General features: G+C 37.6%; 1 protein-coding gene, 1 non-coding gene and 1 pseudogene across 19 annotated transcripts in view; 2 read left to right on the plus strand and 1 right to left on the minus strand.

The window, feature by feature from the left end:
- LOC131316921 (probable LRR receptor-like serine/threonine-protein kinase At1g07650) overlaps positions 1 to 10,530 on the plus strand; it is a 137,499-nt gene extending 126,969 nt beyond the window's left edge. For 6 of the 18 annotated variants that reach the window (XM_058346457.1, XM_058346458.1, XM_058346460.1 and 3 more), the window contains 13 exons: positions 1,615 to 1,683; positions 2,439 to 2,501; positions 2,933 to 3,001; positions 3,111 to 3,146; positions 3,328 to 3,368; positions 4,237 to 4,607; positions 4,687 to 4,885; positions 6,699 to 6,839; positions 7,343 to 7,461; positions 7,586 to 7,796; positions 7,943 to 8,174; positions 8,785 to 8,935; positions 9,865 to 10,530. In XM_058346457.1, coding sequence (XP_058202440.1) covers positions 1,615 to 1,683; positions 2,439 to 2,501; positions 2,933 to 3,001; positions 3,111 to 3,146; positions 3,328 to 3,368; positions 4,237 to 4,607; positions 4,687 to 4,885; positions 6,699 to 6,839; positions 7,343 to 7,461; positions 7,586 to 7,796; positions 7,943 to 8,174; positions 8,785 to 8,935; positions 9,865 to 10,233 — 2,071 coding nt within the window. In that variant the 3' untranslated portion in view covers positions 10,234 to 10,530. The remainder of the gene's footprint in view (positions 1 to 1,614; positions 1,684 to 2,438; positions 2,502 to 2,932; positions 3,002 to 3,110; positions 3,147 to 3,327; positions 3,369 to 4,236; positions 4,608 to 4,686; positions 4,886 to 6,698; positions 6,840 to 7,342; positions 7,462 to 7,585; positions 7,797 to 7,942; positions 8,175 to 8,784; positions 8,936 to 9,864) is intronic. The other 12 variants (XM_058346456.1, XM_058346470.1, XM_058346455.1 and 9 more) reach the window with 9 other exon arrangements.
- Positions 10,531 to 13,319: 2,789 nt separating this feature from the next.
- On the plus strand, positions 13,320 to 18,360 carry LOC131316930 (phosphoglycolate phosphatase 2-like; annotated as a pseudogene).
- A 1,146-nt stretch (positions 18,361 to 19,506) lies between these two features.
- Positions 19,507 to 19,621, minus strand: LOC131318329 (U11 spliceosomal RNA). The gene has a single exon (XR_009197652.1). It is a non-coding gene; the product is annotated as a U11 spliceosomal RNA (small nuclear RNA).
- Between the last annotated feature and the right edge of the window lie 271 nt (positions 19,622 to 19,892).

The following is a 19,892-nucleotide window of genomic DNA, read 5'->3' on the forward strand; positions in this document are numbered from 1 at the left end:
AAAATGTTTAGAGACATGTATGAAGGTGCCTTCACTACCATTAGAACATCAGTAGAGGGGAACGAGTGAATTTCCAATTACAGTAGGATATATTGCATCAAGGGTTAGCCTTGAGCTCATACCTCTTTGTCTTAGTTATGGATGAGTTGACTGGACAGTTTCAGGAGGATATCCCATGGTGTATGATGGTTGCAGATGATATTGTCCCCGTTGATGAAACCGCAAGAGGTGTTAATACAAAATTATAAGTTTGAAGAGAAACATTAGAATCAAAGGGTTTTCGGATAAGTATGAGCAAAACTAAGTATATAGTGTGCAAGTTTAGTGGTACCATTTTAGGTATTTAGGCTCAATTATTAGTAAAGATGGAGAGATTGCCGATGATGTGAATCATAGGATCCAAGTGGGATGGCTCAAGTGGAGGAGCGCTACGGGTGTACTATGTGACAAGAGGCTAGGGTACCCACAAAATTGAAGGAAAAATTCTATAAAACTGCCATAAGACCAGCGATGCTTTATGGGACAGAATGTTAGCCTATTAAGAAACAACAGGTATGCAAGATGAATGTAGCAAAAATGAGAATGTTGAGGTACATGTGTAGTAAAACTAGACGAGACAGGATTAGAAATGAAACGGTTCGTGAGATGGTAGATGTAGCACCTATAGAAGAGAAGTTGAGAGAAAATAGGTTAAGGTGATTTGGGCATGTCTACCGTAAACCTGGAGATGAAGTAGTTAAGATAGCGGATAAGATAACTTTGGATAGTAACGCCATGGGAAGGGGAATACCTAAATTGACATTAGATGCTGTTAACAGAGCAAAGATATGAGTCTAATAGGTTTGAGTGAACAAGTGGCCCTTAACAGAGCTCAATAGAGAAAAATGATTCATGCAGCCGACCCCAATTGATTGGGACTTAAGGTTTGGTTTGGTTTGGTTTGGTTTGGAGTGCGGAAATCACTCCACATACCAGTAATATGATCAGACCACTAGAATCACTAATCCAATGAGTATTGGTAGCAAGGCCAGCGAAATGTTGGAACTTTTTGAACTAACTGCAAGTGGAGGAGGATGGTAGCTGCTGAGTACTGACGAAGGGTCCCAAACAAATAACTGCTCCAATAAAGAGTCCCCGACGATGATCAAAATCATCAGTAACTTGGACATGAAATTCTTCCCTTGCATGGTTAGTAGACTGTCATTTTTTGTTTGATCAGATCGAGCACAAAGCAGGGGACAGATTTCTTTTCCAAATGAAACATTATTTTTTTGATGTAAATCAGGACATGCCCATGTGCTTCTGTTTTGGTGTTTTTTTTGGGCGTGAAATGAAATGTAGGCCGAAAAACCTTGTTTCAGGTGTGGACACATATGATATCAATTAATTCTTTGGAAATTTTGATTTATTATATAGTAACTAGGATGATTTGATTGCAGTCCAGTTATGATTAAAAAGCGATTAATTTAAAATGAAAATATATACGTAACTATATGAATTAATTAGGTATATATACCATTGTTGCAACTAGTTCATCATCATCTAATGCTTTTTACATTTCGTTAATGTTTGGGCATGCGCGCAGTCTAAACATTTTCTTGTGAATCGTGTCAGGGACCTAAGCTATAACAGGTTGGAAGGCGGTGTAACAAGCCTTGAGGCTGCCCAAAAATTGAAATGGATGTAAGCAATGAATTAATTAACTGATGATTCTTTCATTTGATCGATCTAGCATTTGTTCCATACAGCTGCAGTGAAATCCTCTAAATTTAAGGTATTGGTTTGAAAAGGTGTTAGGCACCACCCCGCTCAATTTAGATATAGCTCTACTCATCACAAGTGATTGATGGATATATATATATGTGTGTGTGTGTGTGTGTGTGTGTGTGTGTGTGTAACACTAAGTTTTGAGACAAAAATAATCGGAGCTAGCCTTGTATATATATGCTACTAATCGGAGCAATTCAATTTGTTTAAAACATGTTTCTAAGAGTCTTCGTAAAAAAAATCAACTCATTCGGATATCGGAGAGGGCTTAGATTGATTCATTGAGTTTTTATCTTGTCAAATTTAGGGTAAACACTGATCAAGCCCTCTTACCGATATCCGAATTAGTTGATTTAATTTTTACGAAAACTCTTAAAAACGTGTTTTAAACAAAATTAAACGGCTCAGATATTTGCATGGGACTTGTAATATGGGTCCCCCACAGAAGGTCATTTATATTTTTGTGTCAAAACTTGCGTCCCAGAAACTGCCCAGTATATATAGATATAAATATATATACACACACGTGTAATCTCACCGAATACAAATAGGACGAGTCTAGCAGCCCATGGATATGCGTGTAATCTCACCGAATGAAACTTATGTCCAGGTTCACTTTTTCATTCCATGTTCACTTTGTTTGATGGTAGCAACTTAATTTTACTGTTCAGATTTCTAACAAGGAACTTTCTTACCGGGACTATCCCAATTTGGATCACGTCCAGACCAACCAGGTATGTTATTCATCCTCAATTCTGTGTCCATTTATATTGGCTCAAGCTTCTAATCTTCTCTTCGTAATTAGTTGGGTGATACTACGATAGTCAAATTAAGACAGGCATTTCCCACATACATACTTGCTGCATATGCCTGCCTAGCTATCCAATCCATATATGTTACATCCTTCCTCTTTTGGAAAGCATATCATCTCAGGACATTTTTGGAGGCCACTGCTAATTTTCATCTTCCCAGTCACTACAGTGAAAATCTTAGCTTGATTCCAGTCGTGACTGCAACGCATGCATTATGACTATGGTCTGCATTTGTCATGCGGCGGTAGGGCCGTTTCTTCGTCCGGTCATGTGTCAATATACAATTAGTCCGGGATCTATGAATCCCCATATTCATTTTTCTATTTCATCAAGCGTCACATGGTTTTATGCAGCCAAATAGATCTTTCCTATAATAACTTTTCTGAGTTCGTGGATGAGACACCTCCTTGTAAAGAGACCCTGTAAGTTCTCTCCCCGATCGAGAGGCCGAGACTATCTGGATTTCATCTCTATAGTAATTTGTTCTTCTTTTTCCTTACTTTTTTTCTTTTTTTAACCCTGTCATATTAGTAACTTGTTCAGAAGCTTCTCCCATGGGAACAACTCGTAAGATTCTAACTCTCAGTGGAACTTTACAGTTTGCATTTCAGTGTCCTATTTTATTAGCACTGGTGATGATCTCTTCCCTTCCCTTCTCTCTCTCCCCCTCTCTCCTTCCTCCTCTTTATTCTCTCACTGTTTTGAATAGTACTGTTGCTTCTTTTCTCAATTTAGGGGATGGACCCAGGGACTTTGCTGACTGCTTGAAGAACACTCCTTGTACAGGAAGTAAGTATATGTTTGTCACAGTTCCAAACTGTCTTTTTTATCTCCCGATAATGGACAAATCCATTGGGACAAGTATTTCCCACTTTCCACTTGTACCAGATAATTCTTGGGCTTAAGCTCTGGGGTAGCAATCTGAAAGGGAGGTAGAAATGAAAATTAACTATTGGTCCACCAGTGGAGATTCGTGCCTGGGACCTCTGGAGTAGAAGTCCAACCCTTCTGGCCTATGAAGCAATGACATGCCTTACTAGTTGCAGTATCTATGTCCGACACATCGGGGACACACTTTTGGCACTTGTGTCTTAGTTAGACACGGGTGAGACATGGCAAGGGTCAATTTTCGATATGAAAACTTACTTCGGGGGACTAATTATAATACTTAAAAACAATAAAAAGGCAAACGTTACAGATGGAAGATTTTCAACCTGATAGAACACCCAATAAATTTTATTAGCCGAATAGTAAAATGTAAGAATTTCCAAATACAGTATTAGCATTCATAAAAGAAACAACTAAATAAATTACAGCAATAGTGATATGTGTTTTGTAATTGTCTCGTGTCCTGTCTGTATCCACAATCTTTTAGAATTACCAATCCTGTGTCTGTGCTCTTACCTGGTTCTGTGGTTGTGCTTCTTAGTTTGCCACTGAGCTAGCCCACTGGTTCATAACTCTATGCCATAGCTCGATTTTATGTACTTATTCACTCCCCACTTCTTGATATGGAACTTTGTGGCAACTACTTCTGTTTGATCCTTCATGTTGTCAAGGGAAAGGACATTTAAATACATGAATGATGAAACATACTTTTGAGTGTATCTTTTTTCTCCCTCTTATATGACAGCGTATGATGTTTTTCTTTGTTAAGATCGGCATTCAGTGCATATAAATTGTGGTGGAGGAGAAGTCACTATTGGAAAAACTACATATGAAGCTGATGAATCCCCAGGAGACGCAGCGAAATTTGTGCACCAAGTTTCGCATTGGGGTTTTAGTAGCACCGGACGCGTCTGGGACTTCAATAAAACTGAGTACATAGCCAGAAATGTGTCTGCCCTCAAAATGAATTACTCTCAATTGTACACAACAGCTCGCCTCTCTCCTCTCTCTCTGACCTATTATGGTCGTTGCTTAGCAAATGGGAACTACACTGTGACCCTTCATTTTGCTGAGATAATTTTCAGAGATAATGCATCCTATCGGAGTCTTGGAAGAAGACTGTTTGATATTTATATCCAGGTAGCTGATATCAGCATAAGTGCGCTTTTGTTCGAGTTGCGACTGTATTATATTGGTTTAACTGATTTGTTATGTACAGGATAAACTAGCTTGGAAGGATTTTGATATTGAAGCTGCTGCAGAAGGGGTTGACAAGGAAAAGGTTCTAAACCTTACCGATGTTGCTGTGACGAATAATACTGTTGAGATTCGCTTTTATTGGGCTGGAAAAGGGACAAGAGTTGTTCCTAAGAGAGGAACTTATGGTCCTCTTATATCAGCTATTTCTATTGTATCTAGTAAGTTATCTTTTCTTTAGGCTTTCCGTATTTGTTAGTCAATCGTGAAGTATTGTGCCGCCCACCTCATTATCCTTATGCCCTCTAGTGCTTTTTTACTCAAGATGCTAATACCATGGTAAATTGTTGGCCAAAATCTTAAGCTTTTAGAACAACGAGTGATCATCATGGTCAAGGGTGAAGGTACATTGGTATACCAAAGGAGGCCATGGACACTCCCAAAGCTTCAATTACACTAAGATACGTAGAAGTAAAAAGTTTTACTCAAATATTACTCAAATAGGTACCGGCCTCCAAATACTTGAAATTCTGCAAAGTAGGGTACAACTTTATTTTAAATAAGTAAAAATTTTATTTCAAACAAGGATTGAACCCCATGTACTTGAAATTTTCAAAGTGGAGTGCTGAATATTCATAAGAGGAAGAACATTTTGCTGGTATTTGGTTGTAAAATCTGTATTAAGACTAAATAGATTCTATACATGTTATTTTTCTAATTAGTTTAGTTTGGCATTTTGGTTGTAACTTTTTACATAGACTTCTTGGCCACCTTGACAGCCAAATCCTAGCTTCGTCCTTGATCAGGTATTGGATTTGACAATAGATCACGATAAGTTTCACTGTCACTGCCAATCCAACTGTTAGTTGAGGACGACCTTGGGTGAAATATTGATCCAAGATTAGCTAAAATCAGTTTGCTCTTCCTTCCCTTGCGCCATCCACAAAAAGGGCATTCCTCTTCTAGTCTTAGTATCAGCACGTCTGAGTCCGCAACTGCGTTAGTACTAAAAGCTTTTGCTGCAAGATGAGCTCCCCTTTCTGGATTCCTTGCCTAGGTGAGGATAGGTTTGGCCCAAGAGTCTTCCCCTTAGATCTCGTTTTTGGATGACACTAAGGGCGGTTTTTGGATGACGCTAAGGGCGATCCCTTAAGGTGCCTGCTAGCTCCTGAAGTGAGTTCTCGCTACCCAGCATTTAATCCCAATGAATGACTTATTTTTTCAATTAAAAAAGGTTCTTTCATAGAATAGGTTGTAACGCTCCTGATCCAAGCTGAGCGCTAAGAAGTCTTGCATTCCTTCTTTGTCTGGTAGTTTCATAAGGTAGTTGCCTTTTTATTTTTTTATAGGCAAAAGAAATTTTATTAATCTTCGCAAAAATACAAAGATCATAAGGTAGTTGTCTTGCCCTTCTGGTATAAATAGATAGGGAATTCTTTCCTAAATAGAGTATTTTTTTGGCCACTTATGCACCAGAGTTTGGCCATAGGTTAAGAACATCAATAAGAAATTACCCCTTTTACTAACAGGATAATGCCCTCACCTTTTATTTTTGTTCTATTATTTACTAGACTTGCAAATGCTTGATGCAACGAAGTCGTTAACTTAACCCCGACTCTTGATTATTCTCTTACTAGTTAATGTCTTTGAGCTGTCGAACAAATTCTTATTTGAAGTATTTGATCCTTGCAGCTATGGACAAAAGTTGTGAAATAGTCGCAATTTTATACAGTGTGGTTAGTGTAATAATGTATATCAACCTACTCACATAGGATCCCCTCTTGCACTTGAATACACATACAGACTCAACTAAACATGTGCAGTGTCCACAAATGAATGCTGAAGAGATCTGCACAACAATTGGAACAAAGTCGAAAACAGAGATAGTGAATGCGGACAGATGCCTCCATGAACTAGAGCTTAATACCACTTGAGAACACCAGTCATCTTAAAAGCTTAAACTCAAAGGAAATGGGCCAACAATGTATATCAAGCTAATGCATTTCTTTTTCCTTTGCTTTTAATATTTTGTAGATTTCAAGCCTCCTTCCGATCAGAGAGAGAAGATATTCACTATAACTGGAGCCGTAGCTTCTGCATTATGCCTCACATTGGCGATTCTCTTTATAGTTTGGTGGAAAACTCATCCTGGAAGCAGTAGTTCGAAAGAACAAGGTGGCTTATTGCTTCTCGATAATTTTTGTTTTTATGTTGAATTGCCACATTACATCTATTGCAGGATACAGGAATGATATATAAAACCATAAGGACATTCAAATTTTTTATCAACATGTTGATCTTCATACAGGAAACTGGAAGTTAGAGACTACGCCTATTGCCAAATTAATCCTGTTATGGACAGATAATCTCTCTATAATACTGAAAGATAAGTAGAGAAGCAAAAGACAATATGGAACCTTATGTCAAGTTGGTATTGTTTGCAGCTGTTGGAAGATTAGAACATATATTTTCACTTGTTCAATCTTTTCTGCAACCAAACTGAGCACATCACTATTTTTCCCTTTGCATTGTGGCTCTTTTTTTTTTCCCGGCCTTTGCATTGTGGATCTTGCTCTTTACATTTGTCATATTTCTAGAATATCACTAACATACTTCGTGGAAAATCAAATTTAGTGCATTGATGATGCAGTTAAATAACTCAACTTCTTTTTCTGCAGATCTTAGAGGATTGGATTTGCAAACTGGTTTATTTACCTACAGACAAATTAAAGCTGCAACTAACAACTTTGATATCAACAACAAAATTGGGGAAGGTGGTTTTGGATCTGTCTATAAGGTACATCTCAATCAATCAATATTTTTTCTTGTTACTCTTCGCTTTTTATTCAGTTTCTATGGAGCATTTAGTTGTGCATTCATTCTACAACACTGACATGACCATGTGCTATTTTTCAATGCAGGGTATATTATTAGATGGTAGTGTTATTGCAGTTAAACAGCTTTCTTCCAAATCAAAGCAAGGACATCGCGAATTTGTTAACGAGATTGGCATGATCTCTGGTTTACAGCATCCAAACCTAGTAAGATTGTATGGATGTTGTGTTGAAAGGAATCAGCTTCTGCTGGTGTATGAATATATGGAGAATAACAGTCTTGCCCGGGCTTTGTTTGGTAATTCAATGTGTTCAGTCAATTGCGTGCATTCCAAAAGCTAAAATCTGGATTATTATGCAAACATTCTTACCTCAATTGTCGTTTATTAATAAGCTCGATATTCTTTTTGCTTCCGTCTGATTTCTTCTTATTTATTTGTCAAGGGGAATGCCAGTTGAATTTGGAGTGGCCTACCAGGCTAAGGATTTGTATTGGCATAGCAAGAGGTTTGGCATTTCTTCACGAGGAATCAATCCTGAAAATTGTTCACAGGGACATCAAGGCTACCAATGTACTACTTGATGGGGACCTTAACCCTAAGATCTCTGACTTTGGTTTGGCTAAACTTTCAGAAGATGAGAACACCCATATTAGCACCAGGATTGCTGGAACAATGTAAGCTACCGATTTTCTCCTTAATAAATCCTATCACTGTGCCATGCTTAAGATCAAAGTAGTTTGTGTATCAAAAGATGCCACCTTGGAACAGGCTCTCATGCCATTACCTTATTCATTCTTCAGTTTCCATCCGATATTTGATGACGCCAATTTGTCATTAATGTCAGATTGGTGCCCCCAAAATGACCTAACAGGGCAGCCACTGAATTTTGTTATGATACACGAGTCTCATTAGTATTCTGCATTTCCATTTGGAATGAAAGGTAGGTCAAATTACGCGTATCTAGCTATCCAAAAACAATTAGAAGCAAAACAATTCCACTGAGTTTAGTCATCTTGGAAAATGAAATCAGAGCTCAGAACCTAAATCAAGAATAGGGTGGCCCATCAATCGATGTCAAACCTCAACTAGCCAACTTCATTGATGCTTTTCTTGGTTACAAGCCCATCCAAAGTGACCAATAATTACAGTGTAGTAGTTTAGCCATGGTGAATTCTGACAAACATGTCATCTTGATCACCTTGAAGAAAATTGCTTGGATGCTTGAACATTCTACAAAGCTCACACTGTTAAATTACACTTGAAATTATTCTTTTTGTTGTACAGAGGGTACATGGCACCTGAATATGCGTTGTGGGGTTATTTAACCGGCAAAGCAGATGTTTACAGCTTTGGGGTCGTTGCATTGGAAATTGTTGCAGGAAAGGACAATATGAAATATCGTCCTAATGGAAATTATGTTTGCCTACTTGATTGGGTAAGTGTTTGGTTCCTCATTGAACTTGTTTCACATTGTTTCTTGCTTTAGTACCTATACATTTTGTCGTAATTGGCCAGCTTTGATCCAAATTTGCATGGATTTGTGCTACTTGAATTTGGTCTAGTAAGGGAGACTTGGGGGTGATTGCGAGTTTTTTTTTTTTTAACGAGGCCACAAAATTTTGGTTTGTTGTTTCTATGGAAATAACTTATATTCAAGATTACTGATCTTGCAATAAAACTGGAAATTTAGTATGAGATATCTTGAAGTTAGTTAAATTATCTACAACCTAGGGAGAATGCTTCTAAATAATCATCAAACCTACAACAAAGAAAGGAGTCAATAATAGTTCTTATCTTGTTTGGCCAAGTGGGAGGTAGGAATGATTGTCCTTACACTAGTACATTCCATTCATTCTCTTTTTCTTACTTGGTTTTTCCTGTCTTTTTATTCTTGGGGTTGGGGGTGGGTGGGGTGGAGGGGTTGTGGTTTTTGGGTTGGGTTGTGGAGGGGTTGGTTTTTGGGTTGTGGGCTATGATTGGTCGGTGTTGAGTCTGTTGACTTCTATCCATCCAAGTTTTTTTCTTGTCACTACAGCTACAAACAAACCGAGCTGCTTGCATGCAGCTCGTGGCTTGGCTCGTTAAGGCTCAACTCATATAGTAAGCGAGTCGAGCTCAAGCTTTAGGCTCGTTCTGTAACGAGCCGAGCTCAACACCCTAAAGCTTGGCTCTTTTGTTTAGGCTCAGCTCATTTAAAGAGGCTCATTAAGTAAATTAATTGGGCTTAGTTCGTTGAAGGCTCGGTTGTGAACGAGCTGAGCTCGAGCTCGAGTTTTCAGCTCGTCTAGTAAAGGAGACGAGCTCGAACACTACAACGTACATTGTCACTTTTTCATGTTAATCTCATTCTTGTACTTATTTCAGGCACTTGTTTTACGACAAAAAGGATGTTTAATGGATCTGGTGGATCCCAAGCTGGGTTCCAATTTCAACAAGGAAGAGGCAATGAGAATGACCAAGGTGGCATTGTTATGCACTAATCCGTCTCCGGCACTTAGGCCTACCATGTCTGCTGTGGTAAGCATGCTTGAAGGTAAACTCGGGATTGAGGAACTAGTCAACGATCCACGTATCTATGGTGATGACTTCCGGTTTGTATCCCTCAGAGACAAGTATGATGAGCTGCAACTCCAGAGTTCAACCGAAGTCGAGGCCCTGATGGATCACACGGGAACTGGTTCTTCCTCTACATCTGCCCAGGATCTTTATCCAAGGAATCTTTATTCTCTGTAACGCTGCCAGGACAAGGACGTATGAGAAGCATAATATGGTTAAGGTAGTACTTAATAGCCTTTTCACTTGTAGAAGCGATGTAAATCAAAATACGCATATTCCTGATTCCAATTCATGTTCATAAAAGATTGGACTGGTTTTTCACTTTTTGGCTGTTAGACTTTTGCTTGTATATTTTCTAGTGAGTGGCTTCTAGAGGTTCATCAAATGGTGCAATAACTGTGCTATATATGAAGTCTTCATGTTCAACTTTCTCTGATAATTTTGGTGCAAATAGCTTAATATCTTCTTTTCCTATTTTTTTCTGTCGAAAACTTCCGAGGGAGTTTCTTTCTGTGTTGATATCGCATGTTCTATGCTCGTTACTTAATAAAGGTCTTCATCGTCTTACAGTAAGAGTCATAGAGTTGCCTGAAGTCATTTAGCTGCAGGTGCCTACCATATGTTGCATGGCATGGAGCAAGGGAGCCAACTCAACGTTTAAGACTCTTGAAGTACTCCAAAATGGCCATGGAGCATGAGAGTTGACCCAATGTTTTAGGACTACAGTATACCAACTTGTGTGGTTGGGGTTTGAACCCAAAGATCCACTCCTCTAGTCTAAGTACCCCTGCTTGCCAGCATGTCTCAATCCAGGAGTGAAGGGGGAGTGTTTGAGGTGGTGAAAGGTGCTGAAATTCCTATCATACCCTCAAGATTGTAAACATCTCTGACAAAGATGGACCGGCAGATGTGCTTCCCAATGGACTGATAGTTCTAGGGTTCGATTGCCAACATTGGAAGTAGAGCGTCCAATGTGAGAGTTCAGTGAAAGCATAGGGCTGCTAAGTGGAACTAACCCTTCACTTATGTCATTCATGACCCGCAAAAGACACTAATGACTAATCCAAGCATTTTATTTTTTATTTTTTTTGGGTTAATCCAAGCAATTGTTACGCGCTATTTTAGTAACGCGCGCTCTCTCTCACACACACAATCCATACTCATCAGTCAAATTGGTGCATCACGTAAAACTAAAGCTAACAAGCATTAGTGAAAATTGTCAATATATATTTTTGGAAGAGCAAGGAGTGTTAGAGCAAGTTTACCAATACTTAGTTAAAAAAAACTTGTGAACAGTGTACATTTTTCATTTTACCTACTCATATTTCTTTCAACACTACACCAATACTATCTATTTAACCTACTCTCTATTAAAATACACATTTTTTCAACCTTTTTCTTTATTCTATTATTATAAAATGAGAGAGAAAGAAGGGGGGAGAGAAAGAAAATAATAAAAAAATGAATTGCTTGTGAATAGTTGTAAGCTATTTTTAGCTTACAATTGTGGATTGAGCCAGATTGACTCCCTGTTTAGCTCTTCTGATGTAAGGATGTTTTTCCTCTTTTTTTGAGCTAAAATAGCTTTGTAGCTATTTTAAAGTTGCTGGTAAACTTGCTCTTAGTTGTCACTATACAAATTAACTTTAATGACATCTTTGTGACAACAATTTTTTTTTTGTCTCTCATATATTTTAGTGACACTTTTTGCATGTCAATATAGGTCAATTTTGTTGTACTGTTATTTGAAGAATTTGCTTAAAAATGCAATGAGAATGTGTCTTCTCTGAATCGGATCGTGTTAATTATAAAGCACTATAACTTAAGTTACATTTTAATCTCAAATTGTTGATGTAATTTAAGCTAACAGCACAATGTAACCTTAATTTTGTTTTATGACTTGTATGTTTTTCTATTTCTTATGACGTAATAGTGATCGGACAACCCAGCTTTGTCGGGCTTGAGACAACCCAAACGTCTAAGCCGGCCCTGGGTTTGGGGATGGTGTTCTCTAAGAAAACGGTAGGGAAACAAAAGAATTACTCGTATTAGTTTAGCTATGTGACTTCATCTTTTTCTTTAATTTATTTCTTCTCTGTCTAGACTATTTCTTGAATTTTTTTGTTTAGACTTAAATATTCAGTTGCTATGAAAATCGTAGCGCCACGTTGTAAAAAATCTTTGAAGGTAACTCCCGTACTCAAATTATCCTACATTAATTAAAAACCCAAACCCCAAAAAAACTAATGATTTTGCCTGTACAAATCATTTCATTCATTAGGCTCCGTTCTAGAACACTTTCTTAAAAAATAAATATTTATTTCACATTTTTAAATTCAAAAAATAATGTAAATAAAAAATAATTTTTTAATTTTTTTTGCACCGTATAAAAGATCTCAATGAGATCTATCAAACAAGATTCATATTAATAGAAAAATTATTTGCGTAAGCACATGATTTTTAAGCTTGAAATCACCTTATTAAAAAATAAGTACTTATTTTCTTTTCGGGAACGGGGCAATCTCGGAAAAACAAGCCCCTTTTTTTTTTGTCAAAAGGTGAGAAACATTTTATTCATTTGACAAGTAGAGCCTAAACATCATAGAGATGAGATCCCCATGGGATAAAATGGACATCCACAAGCAGGACATGTCATTGAAAATGGCTTTTTAAGAACAATAATGCGCAGCCCTATTACATTCACGTTTAACAAAATCAAAACCATAGGAACTGAAAGATTTCTTCAAGACTAAACAATCATGAATAACTACTGCTATGTCGGAGGAAGGGTTTTTATCATCACTGCATCTCCTCGCAATCGCCTCTGAGTCCGATCCAATTAGTAAAACGAGCCCTAAACTAATTTACTTTTGAGTTTTTCTTTCGAGTTTAGTTTTTTTTTTTTAATGAAAATCTATACAAGTTTAAATATTACCAAATTTGGTGGGAATCTGATTCGTCTTTTATCCCTTTGAAATCTTAGATTCATGGTTCAATCAATGGAAAAAAAAATGTTGACTTTGATAAATTTTCAAAATAATTGATTCATGTATAAAATTACTCAATTAATCCAAACACCAGAATGAATTTACTTCATGTATTGCATTCTTAGGAATTTAATTCCTACTAATCATATTTCATATTTCTATTCGTACTCAGAAAATTTACTAAAAATTAGATTCCTAATAAACTTATTCTTATTCTTATTCTTATTCTTATCGAAGTTTCCGGATATCCAAACATAGCCTTATGGCTATCCATGGTATTAGTATTTTTGTTCCAATAATGCGGGGCATCTAATCCGCAAGCGGGAAGTGCTCTGAGCATATTCCTGACAAACAAAAGTCGGTCGGACAATTATCCGCCGCCGCCGCTCTTCCCCGTAAAAGGCCCTCCATTGCCGTTCGCATTCCTCTGACTGCAACAATGAACGATCGCGAAAAAAACTGCAAGGCGGCAACAATTCCAACTCCCCAGCTTCTCTCTCCTCAGAACGCCGCAGACCTCTTGCACTCCGTCGACGCCTTTCTCTTCGACTGCGACGGTCAGGCTCTTTATGACCTAATTTAATTACGTGAATTTCATATGTGTGATGCTTGTATATCCAATAGGCGTAATTTGGAAAGGTGATAAGCTCATTGATGGAGTCCCCCAGACTTTAGAGATGCTCCGTTCCAAGGTACTACTGTTATTATATTATTAATCTCTTGTATAGACGTGTAAATATTCATGTACATAGAGGAAGTTATGGTTCTGAATTTCGTACCAGTTGGAGTATTGTTTTTCTACCGGTAAAGCAGTGCGACTCCAGAAATTATTTAGGCACGTATGGTGCCAATGAGATATCGGTACTATTTCGGATTTAGCGGTATAAGTGTTATTTTACAACATCACAAAATTTAACATCAAATCTATAGTCATTTAAAAGAAAAGAAATTTAAAAACAGTCTGGTACCGACGGTATAAAGTTACAAATTTTATGGTTTGTTAGGAATTTTATAGTTGATGTGTTATGCATTTTGTATAGTTCAATTTGTTACAACTTTTTATTGAATTTGTTATGTATTATTCTGACCAGTTATGAATGAGGGTGTGTGGTGTGTATATACATGTTACGAAGTATTTTGGCTTGGTATGAAAATAAGTGGTGTTATTTAATTATTTTGGTTAGGTTACGCAAATATTGGTCATAATTGTACCATACGCTTCTCTCATGTATATATCCACTTATGGCGTTTCCGCTTGCAGGGGAAGAAGCTAGTCTTTGTTACCAACAATTCCACCAAGTCAAGGAGGCAGTATGCTAAAAAGTTCCAAACTCTTGGTATTGAAGTTAGTGAGGTTCGTTTCAACTGTATACAGATTTGTCAGGCAACTAAAATGGTAATTGTTTTTTGTCCCCTTGGGCAGAAAATGGTTGTGTAAAACCCCAGTTATGTGAGGTGGTTTTTGGTTTGCTGGAATGATTTTGGATAAGAATGGACCTTTCATATAATATAGTGATGACTATTCCGTTTTTAATAGCGTAGATTGTGTTCTTTTGTGGCGAACCAAACAGTGGCAAATGAACAGTTCAGGAGAATGATCAATCCATTCCAGGCTTCCAGTTTCATTCAAGTTAACCAAACATTAAATGACTTCCTTTCCTCAATGTTTGCAGGAAGAGATTTTCTCATCATCATTTGCAGCAGCTATGTTCCTTAAAGTCAATGATTTTCCTCGAGAAAAGAAGGTTAGTTTGGTCAACTATATTTTATTTGGTTGCTTCTGGAGTTTTGGACTTAAGAGCTGCTTCGGTAGTGTGTTAGTTAGAGGTAGCTAATGCTGCATGAACTGGAAAAACAAAAGAAACTGATATTAAGATGCCAAAATCACAACTCAGGGATTGGTCATAGTGGTACTTGGTCTCCACTCTCCTGTTAAATGACAATGTTGAAACTTGAAAACTGATTTGTAAAAGCACTTGCTATGGTGCAGTGATTCTTGGTTAAATTATTGTATGATCGGCTCAAAAGTTCTGCTTCTTTTATATCTTATGGTAGTAATGCAATTCTGTGACTGCAACACAAAGTTTTCATGGTATTACTGGAAATCGCCAATTGCGTCATAAACTCAAGTTTTTCTTGTATTGTTAGTAATCTACAGGGCTTTTAACCCCATTTTTTGCTAAGCGGCTTTTAACCCCGTTCGTGGTGTCACCAAACTGTAATGCTTTAAATGGTGTCACATTGCTAGAATATCAATTTGGTCTTCTAGCCTGTAAATGCTTAGTTGCACAATGATGACATCACGTTTGAATTTATTTCGTAGGTTTATGTAGTAGGTGAGGAAGGCATATTGGAAGAGCTGGAGCTTGCGGGCTTTAGTGGTCTCGGAGGCCCGGTAGACTCTCACTCCACTTAAAAGAAATAATTTAGTTTGACCTGCAATTTTTTTGTTTTCAAATCGTGTATGCTATCTCTTATGCTGATTTTCATGTGAGGTTATGCTTTCTCTTGTGACCTTATGATGATTTATTAATGGACCTTATTCAAAAGGGTAGGAAAATGGTAGCTAATATATTGGAAATCCATGTTTCTCTGATGAATTTTCGGAGTCTACCTTTGAACTTTAATTATCTGACGTCCCCGCGTATGAACCAGTCACTGTGTGTCAAAGGAATGGGAGAGGGATTAGCAAGCTAATGAGCTCAATATTCTAGTCTTTTTTAGTTGACATCCTTTACTTCACTTCTTCAACAGTTAAGAATGAAACCGCCCTCTTCATTTCGATTTCTACTTCTGTTAAGAATGATAGGTTTAGCAAGTTTTATAACATTTGGTTTATCCAAGAGGTTTTTGTTTGAATTTACCATTTTTCATCTTAGTGATTTATCATTCATAGGAGGCTTGTGATGGAAAATCACTATAAATTACAGGAGGACGGGAAAAAGATGATGCAGCTGAAACCCAATTGTCTCTTTGAGCATGATAAGGATGTACTTAAATGTCCTCCAGAATTTCTTTAAGCACCGTTCCTTGTGGGTCTTATGAATATAGATTTTTTCGTATTCTCATCCCAGGTTGGAGCTGTGGTGGTTGGATTAGACCAGTATATAAATTATTACAAGCTACAGTAAGGAAATTTGTGTCTCTTGTTTGCTTCTTGTTTGCTTCTTCCCTCTTCTTCCACTGACTGATCCAGCTATCTTAACAGGCAAGGATCAAAAGGAATCTCCTTTACCGTCCAAACACCTCGGCATGGACTAGGTAGATGTATGTACCCTGGTCATTTTGGCTAGCAACATCAGTTCTTGGATCTTACACATCTCGGGGACTTATCTTTCGACAAATATTTTATTTGCTGATTACGCAATAAGTAGATGGGCCCTTATTGAGATTAGTCTGTTGTTCATAAGAAGCTAATATTGGGTGCTCGTGTAGTCAACAATGCATCTTTTAGGATTAGAAGAATTCATAAGATGACATAATGCTGATCAGTAGAATGCAAAACTAAAAAACACAAACTTTACTAATCGTAATTGGTCTTTCATTCACTTGGAGGAATTCATTTTGTATGGGTGGATTGAGCTTATTCTGTTGTTCATAAGAAGCTGATGTTGGGTGCTTGTGTAGTCAACAATGCGGCTTTTAGGAAGAATGCATAAGATGATATAATACTGATCAGCAGAATGCAAAAATTAAAAAAAATAAAGGTTTATAACTAATAACAGAAACTTTACTAATCGTAATGGTCTTTTATTCTCTGGGCGGAGTTCATTTTGTCTCCCAAGTACTTTATGAATTAGAATTTCTACTGGCAGGTATGCAACTCTTTGCATACGTGAGAATCCAGGATGCCGTTTCATTGCTACCAACCGTGATGCTGTAGGACACGACTGATTTGCAAGAGTGGCCTGGTAATTCCTAGCATGTGGCACAGTCCCTCCATGCCTCTCTGGTTGATCCAAGCTAATAATTTAAAAAAAAAATACTGCAGAAATGCAGGTTGTCCAACTTTCAGTTTTGGTTTTGGTTTCAGGTGCTGGATGTATGGTGGCAGCTGTATGTGGATCAACTCAAAAGGAGCCTATTGTAGTTGGCAAACCATCAACCTTTATGATGGAGTTCTTACTAAAAAAGTAAGCAGTAGATTTTGTTGAGCTTTTCAAAATGGACTCAAATCGACTCAGTGGTCTAATAAAAAATGAACCCACCTTCTAACTAATCGTACTTCTGGTAATTGGTAATTGGGACCATACCCTGTTTAGAAGTAGAAAGTGCAAGGACAGGATTTTGTTGAGCTTTTCAAAATGAACTCAAATCAACTCAGTGGTCTAATAAAAAATGAACCCACCTTCTAACTAATCATACTTCTGGTAATTGGGACCATACCCTGTTTAGAAGTAGAAAGTGCAAGGACAGGATTCAAGCTCATCAGTGGTCTAACCGGAGATATCACCTCATACAGGATATTCAGTATCTGTTGGTTTTTTTGAAGATTCTAACTTTTTTATAAAGCCTACCCTACTCCTTCAAAGTTCCTCTTGATGTGATCTGAAAAAGATGAATCCAGGTCGGGATATGGTGAACCAAATGGTTGCTCCTCTAGTTGAACTATCTGGCCCTTTTTTGTTGCCTAGGTTAAACTTTCAGATCTAGGAACATGATTACTTGGCTATTTAATTAGCCAAATTTTGGTTACACTTGTTTTGTCCATTTTTGCAGATTTCATACCAATACATCCAGGATGTGTATGGTGGGTGACAGATTGGATACTGACATTTTATTTGGCCAGAATGCTGGCTGCAGAACTCTCCTAGTTTTTTCAGGTTGGCAGTTCTTCAGTTTCCGTTCACATTTTCCGTTGATGCATAAACCCTTTTTTGTTCTTTTATGCTAATAGGAAGTTTCAGACTCACTGGAAATAACGAAATTTGCAGATGGTAAGCCTTCCTCGTATTCATGTGGTTGGTATGGTTGCAGGTGTGACAACTCAATCCAGTCTTCAAGACCCGACAAATGACATTCAACCAGATTATTACACAAGCAAAATCTCCAACCTTAATTTATTAGGAGCATGAATACGATACCGTATCCGCCTTGTCTATGAACTAGGAACCTTCTCCAATTTCAGGAGTGTCTTCCTGATGTATCGGTACGCTATTCTGTTCTTAGATAATTTTCCAGGCTCCAACTCTTGAGGAACAAATTAATGGCCCAAAGCTGTTTGTGGTTCAGTACACTGCTAATGGGGCACGTTAAGATGTATTAAACAATTTTTTTTACATGTAATTTCATATCAATATGGATCTTGTTTGATAGATTTCGTCGGGTAGGTTCTAAAAATAAAAGTATTGCAGCTCAATTCAATTAAGCTAACACACATTATGGAATGTCTACAAATGAGCCGTTTGAAGCTCGGCTTCTGTGGACTCGTTACATAGTATGCTTATGTGAATACGGTTTGATAATTATGTGGATTAATGGAATTTATTTAGTGGTTTTAGGCATCGTCACGTGCATTCTTATACCCTTATCCTCCATACATATCTGTGTAACCTAGTACTAAGTATGTGGAAAGTTTGTATTGGGACCACATAACAGTGCTACCATTAAATAATCACAGTAATTATTCATGAATTATACCAATGCGATTTAATTTAACAAATTTTCTTGAATGCTACAGACACAAAAAATAAATAAATTCTAGGGTAGGGGTGTTAAAAAAAAAAAAGCTGGACCCTGACCGACCGAAAAAAACGGTCTTTCCGGTTTTTACCCGGTTTCGGTTCTGGAACAATAAAAAAATTAATTTTTGGTTTGGTCTCGAGGGAATTTCAAGTGAATTGAACCGAATCAAAATTAAATGAACAGACTAAAGACCGAAATGACTATATTAATCGAGGGGTTTGGGCAATTTGGCCCACTACCAAATGGATGGATTTGGGCCAATTGGCCCATTGTCCAAGTTTTAGAATTAGCTTATAATTAGCCCAACTAAGGCCCAGGGGAGATTCGTTTCAAGCCGACGGAAATATCCCAAATTCCCGACTGTATCGACCCCACCCTGAACCGGACCGAACTTAACTCCTATTGGAATTGGTCCTGAAAATATTTATCCCAAATCGAATCAATCTTCAAAACTTTTACCCCAAATCGACCGGTCTTCAAAACTTTTTATCTCAAATCGACCAAATCGACCGGTCTTCTTCAAAACTTTTTATCCCAAACCCAAATCGACTGGTCTTTCAAACTTTTACCCCGAGTCTTCAAAACTTTTACCCTGCACCTTCGAAACTTTTTTACCAATCAAACCCGAACCAAAATTTTATACCAACCAAACCCAAACCAAAATTACCCCTAGAAAAATCCACAAGTCTTAGAGCTTTCAAATTTTTGTTTCATTGAAATGAAAGGTCAGCCAAAATGAGCCGAGCCAACCCTATGAAGTCCCATAAATTTTGTCGGTCATATGTCTTGATACCCATACAAGTACCACAAATTATGTCGGTCATATGTCTTGATACCCATACAGCACCCCCTAACTAAGGCTTGCGTGACATTTTAGCCAACCGACCCTTATTAGTAATAATAAAAATTATTGCCCTTCACCACCCTTTATTTTATCAAGACCACTCACTTCTTCTTTTACCCTCCCTGCCGATGTATAATTCTTCTATCAGAGAAATCTTTGTGCCTACTTTCGAACTCTAATTCTTCTTTCTGTCTCCTCTGTTCTTCTTCTACCTTGATTGATGTATCGCTACTCTATTCTGTTCTTCGAAATTACCCAGGCTCCAACTCTTGAGCAACAAATTAATGGCCCAAGCTGTCTTGGTTCAATACAATGCCTAT

Source organism: Rhododendron vialii, chromosome 2a (assembly GCF_030253575.1).
Source record: "Rhododendron vialii isolate Sample 1 chromosome 2a, ASM3025357v1".
NCBI lineage: Eukaryota > Viridiplantae > Streptophyta > Magnoliopsida > Ericales > Ericaceae > Rhododendron > Rhododendron vialii.